This window comes from Sapajus apella, unplaced genomic scaffold (assembly GCF_009761245.1).
Source record: "Sapajus apella isolate SASKATOON/1434 unplaced genomic scaffold, GSC_monkey_1.0 scaffold4, whole genome shotgun sequence".
Taxonomy (NCBI): Eukaryota; Metazoa; Chordata; class Mammalia; order Primates; family Cebidae; genus Sapajus; species Sapajus apella.
The window spans coordinates 24,388,327-24,394,326 of NW_022436944.1; the positions used below are offsets into that span (position 1 = coordinate 24,388,327).

General features: G+C 37.5%; 1 protein-coding gene across 2 annotated transcripts in view; it reads right to left on the minus strand.

Moving 5' to 3' along the window:
* Positions 1-6,000, minus strand: part of PLS1 (plastin 1) — a 120,481-nt gene that overhangs the window by 44,136 nt on the left and 70,345 nt on the right. For both annotated transcript variants that reach the window (XM_032264313.1, XM_032264324.1), the window contains exons 3-4: positions 2,233-2,396; positions 677-806 (exon numbers count right to left, since the gene is read on the minus strand). In XM_032264313.1, coding sequence (XP_032120204.1) covers positions 677-806; positions 2,233-2,396 — 294 coding nt within the window. The remainder of the gene's footprint in view (positions 1-676; positions 807-2,232; positions 2,397-6,000) is intronic.

A 6,000-nucleotide genomic window follows, 5' to 3' on the forward strand; every position in this document is an offset into this window, starting at 1 on the left:
TGAGCCAAGATCATGCCACTGCACTCCAGGCTGGGTGACAGAGCCAGACTCCATCTCAAAAAAATAGACACAAATCTAGATACCAGCACTATACTTGGCCAGCACTATTCTTGGCCATCTTCATCATCAACTTCTCAACACATGGCTTCCAGTATGGGTATATTGATCTTTAGGTAGAAAATTTTGTTGGGTTATGCAGTGAGGAAAATAGGAAAGAACTTAAAAACATTCTACAGCTTCATTAGTATTATGTAAACATAAAAATAATTTAAGATTATAAATCCTTAAAAGAAATCATCCCCAGTTCTATCAGAGGGTAGCACATAATGAGTTGGCCTTCTCCATTGTTGCCCCAGTTCCTAGAATTATAAACAACTGGAGTATAAACAACTTCCACTTTGTTGTTTATAATCTTTTTGATGTGGACTGAGCCTGACACACAGTAGGAACTCATTGATTTCAATGATTCTAGGATTTTTCATGTTGACATCTCTGAAACTAAGATGTATTTCAAATTTGATAACATGTTATATCGTGGTCTGCAGTATTTTTTTCTCCTCAATGGCACATAAAATAATGGTATGAATCACAATCAATGGCATCTTAGAACTGATTAAACATATCACTTAATGAATGAATCAGTGACTAAAAGATCAAATTTGGAGAAGTCATTTACCTGAATAAGAATGCTGTGTGCCCTCACTGGAAATAGATGAAGTTCCTCCAATAGCAGTAATCCCTTCCTTCTTGTTAATTATCTTTCGGAATGTTTTGCTGATATCTTTGCTTTTCAATTCTTGCATTAGCTGGAATGGAACATAAGTAAGATTGAGAATCAAACAGTCAATAAAAACCTGACAAGATGAAGAATACTTATTTAAACTTCTTTATTTGATATGACACCAAATTAAATACTAGTCTGTTGTATTTATTGCTTGTATATACAGATAATGTTCATCACTTTAGCAATAACACAAAATAGACAAATACTTGAACCCCAATCACTGGAATAAATTTTTTATAACTAAGCTTAAATTGAACACACTGAAATTATTATTCTTGACTTGCCATCTTTTATACTGACAATCTAAGAAATAACTAACTACATACTAAAGATAAAAGAATGCCTTAATGAAGACATTTAGCTGCCTGAACATCTCAAATGTAATCATATTAAAATAAGTCAGCTCTTAGAGGAAATAACGTAGGCTTACAGTTTCCCAATTACTTTCTCACTGGACTCACCAGAGATTGGCAAGACAGAATTCAGTCAGTTCTGCATGCAGCAAAGTGATTGTTGTTGTTATTGTTTTTTTTTCCATACAAATCTGATCTTGTCACTTCACATTCTATTCTTCCCACTTCATTTGGCTTCCTATTGCTTTTTGGATAAAAATAAAAATTCGACAGGCCCTTTGTGACCTGATTCTGACTTACTTCTCCAGCTACATTCCTTACCCTTACCATCTCAGCTCCAGCCACAAAAACCTTTCATTTGCTTGAGAATATTTGCCATCTCTTAAGCCACAGGGCCTCTACACATGCTGTCATGTCTACCTGCCTCCCACATTATTCATTTTCCCACAATCCACTTGTATACGTTTAACCTCTTTCTTCAGAACACATCATGGTCTTCACGCTGTAGGGATACCTCCCCTAAGTCCTTGGGTTATCCAGCCTCACCTCCAAATTCAATTCCCTCTACCACAGACTCTCACAGGACCTGTACCACTCTGTCATAGCAATTCTCATAGTTATCTTTTATCAACTTGTGCATTGTAGTCTTCCTCACACATATAAACTCCATGAAGGCAGGAGTCATGTTTCTTTTAACTCATCACATTACTCATAGTGCCTAGCAAAGTTTCTAGGAAGAAAAGAGCTAAAATACCTGCTTAATCAATAAAGAATGCAAAGCCAATTTATATTTCATAAATATTTATTCAATTATATTAATGGTCAATAAGCATTGAACTCTCCTGGTTATTCTAGGGAATGAATTACTATTATCTAAACCTGATTTCCATTCCAACAATTTGAGAATAATCTTTTTCCTTTGTTTTATGAATTAGTATGGAAATTATTTCAATAATAGTTATTGTCATCATCATCATTTTAAAGCAGTCCTTTTCCTGGCCTCTGAAGCTGGATCTAATCAAAGTTAGTGATGACATTACTACAATTCTGCTTCAAGAAAGATTATCAGTAGCCTGAAAGGATTAGATTACTTACTGACACAAACTCTTCAAAACTGATTTTGCCATCTTTGTTGCTGTCAGCAACTGATAGAATTTTCTCCACAATCTCTCGCACCTTGTAGCCAGGCAGAGGAAGGCTTGCTTCCTTAAACAGGTCTTGAAGTTCATAGTCACTGACATACCCACTATTATCAATATCTGTAAAGATATATCATCAAATAGGTTTTGTAATCTTTGTGGAAGATGTACACTAAGAAGGCCTTTTGGGAGGACTCATAGGCATGCAGACAGAGCCTTCCACATTTGTTTCACAGGTAACCTTTTTTCCTGTACCTGAACTGTACAGAATATGCTACATGCTTCATTTTAAAAACTCATATTTAAGCCATGCTTGGTAATCCCAGCTATTTGAGAGGCTAAGGTGAGGGGACTGTGAGAGCCCAGGAGCTCGAGGCTGTAGTGAGCTATGATCACATCACTGCCCTTCAGCTTAGGCAATAGAGTGAGACCCCCTCTCTAAAAAAAAAAAAAAGAAAAAAAAACCTTTGTACATATTTAAATGGAGTTTATCCCCATAGATTTAGGGCCACCATATGTATTTTAAGGGTACTGTTGCTCTGATAGAAAACCCAGTTTTAGCACATGACTAAGCATCAGAGAAATAAGCATGGTGCAGAACTGGGCATGGTGGCTCACTCCTGTAATCCAGCACTTTGGGAGGCTGAGGGGTGAATCACTTGAGGTCAGGAATTTGAGATCAGCCTGGCCAACAGGACAAAACCCCATCTCTACTAAAAATATAAAAATTAGCCAGGCGTGGTGGCACACACTTGTAATCAAAGGTATTCAGGAGGCTAAGGTAGGAGAATCACCTGAACCTGGGAGGTGGAGGTGGCAGTGAACTGAGATTCTGCCACTGCACTCCACCCTGGGCAACAGAGCGAGGCTCCATCTCAAATAAATAAATAAATAAAAAGAATAAGTATGGGGAAGTCACAGATAGCCAGAAAGGGAGTACCCACTCAGACCTTAACTTCTTGATGGAATTTAGAAAATGAATCTGCTGACCCCACATTCCATATAAAATATGTATGCTGTATAAAATACACATAAGGCATTTGTGTTCTGTGTTTCACTTGGTGGCAGTTCTGTTTCATCTGTCAATAATTCATTGCTTCTTCATTATGTATTCATGATACCATTATATATGCTGAATCATGCTTGATGTCATTTGAGATTAGGTGCTCAAGAAATTCACACCTATATTTGGACTTTGGGAAACAGGTTTCCAGGTGTTTTCATGTCATCATGGAGAGATTCCCTTCCCTGGGTTTTCCCTAGAGACTGGGTATCACTTCTTGACTCAGAACAAAGGCGACATAAAACACTTCTGCCCAGAGTTGACAGCAGAGCTTTGCATTGTTTTGTTTGTTGCCTAGATCCGCCTGTATAGGCTCTCTTTGCTCATCAGGTAATAACTGTTTTGTTTCCTATATTTCTTGTTCTTCTCAATAAAAGAGCTGCCATACTAACTGAATTAATGGTTAGGATAGAAACTTTTCTTTGGAACTCTCATATGAAAGTTTTAGAATTAATACTCTTCAGAGTGATAGAATATTTCTAAACCAGACCAATAACCAAAATACTGGTGTAATTGCGAAAGTCAGCTAGCAAGCTAAGTTGCTTGATACTGCAATAATATTTCTTTATTTTAATTTAGAGAAAAATATAATTATTATTATTACATCACCAATTCAGAACTGTTTTCCATAATTCTGAAACATACACATGGATTACACTGGGTTACTTCTAAACCAGCACTATAGTAGGAAATATTTTTAAATAAACAAGACTGAGGGAGTTATCTGCCTAATAACTATCATGTTAAACTAACAAGAATAGTTAAGAGCTAGGATTCTGCAGATAGATCTGGGGGCTTAAGCTCCCAGCTCCATTCCTAGGTCCTCTGTTGTTTTGGTGTGACATGACAAAAACTAATAGAAACCATTTAATGAACACATATGCTTAGCCAAGCTACTTGTTCAGAACTTGACTTACCTTATCTCATGAAACTCTTACAACTTTGAGGTGGTTACTAATGTCATTCCCATTTTAAAGGTCAGGAAATAAAGGCTTAGGTTAAATAACCATAAACATCACAGTTTGAAAAGAAAACAGGAATTTCTTACAACTCAACAACACAACAAACAACTTGATTCAAAAAACAGGCAAAGGGCTTGAAATGACATTTCTCCAAAGAAGATACACAATTGGCCAATAACAGAGATGCTAAATATCACTAGTCATTAGGAAAACACAAATCAAATGAGATACTACTTCCCACCCAGGAGAAGGGTTATTGTCCAAGAAACCAGAAAACAAGTATTGGTGAGGATGTGAAGAAAATGGAACCCTGGTACACCACTGGTGGGAATGTAAAATCATGCTTCCACTATGGAAAACAGTATGGCAGTTCCTCCAAAAATTACATATGGAATCATCATATGATGTAGCAATTCCGCTACTAGATGTACACTCAAAATAATTGAAAGCAGGGACTTGAACAGGTGATTGTATATCCATGTTCACAACACTATTCACAATAGCCAAAAGGTGGAAGCAACCCAAATGGCCATCAATGAATGAATGGATAAGCAGAATGTGGCATATATATACACACAGTAGCATATTATTCAGCCTTAAAAAGGGAGGAAATTCTGACACATGCTACAACATGGATGAACCTTGAGGACACTGTGTTAAGTGGAAAAAGCCAGTCATGAGAAGACAAATATTATGTTACTCCACTTATATGAGGTACCTAGAGTAGTCACATTCATACAGAAAGTAGGATGGTTACCTGGGGCTGGGGGAGCAGGAAGTGGGGAGTTACTGATTAATGGATATGGAGTTTCAGTTTAGGAAAGGGATGCTGGTGATGAATGTTGAACGATATGAATGTACTAAATGCTAATGAACTATACAGTTAAAAATGGTTAAAATGCTAAATTCTGTTATGTATATTTTACCACAATTTCAAAAAGAAACAATACTGAGAAATATTTTAACTCCCCTCTTCTCCCCAGTGGCCCAAAAATACTCCATCTAATAACACTGGATGGCCATGTCCCTCTGTCTCTGAGAAAAGTCGTGTGCTACAAATTAGCAGAGGGCTTTCTGAGTTCACAGAGTAGCAGTTTGTCTTGTAAATAAGGTCAGCAAGCACATAGCCTGCTAATGTTAGTACTTTGCTCAAACAGAACAAATTATCTTGCTGTCAAAATTGTTCCATCAAGGACCTGCTTCTGGGTTGGGGTTTTGTACGCAGCAGAGCAGCTCCCTCACTGACATCTATTGAAAGTCAGCCCTCAACACAAGGTTTCCTTAAAAAAAAAAAAAAAAATTGTTCCATCAGTGAATTGTTTATTCAAAATATCATTAAATAAATATTGCAAGATTATATTAGTATGTTCATGAGTCATAAAGATTAAAGTTGGTGGCCGAGCATGGTGGCTCACGCCTATAATTCTCAGCATTTTGGGAGGCCAAGGCGGGCAGATCACCCGAGGTCAGGAGTTTGAGACCAGCCTGGCCAACATGGCAAAACCCCATCTCTACTAAAAATACAAAAATTAGTTGGGCATGGTGGCACGCACCTGTAGTCCCAGCTACTCAAGAAGCTGAGGCAGGAGAGTCACTTGAACCCGGGAGGTGGAGGTTGCAATGAGCCAAGATCGTGCCATTGCACTCCAGCCTGGGTGACAGAGCAAGACTCCAACTCAAAAAAAAAAAAAAAAAAGAG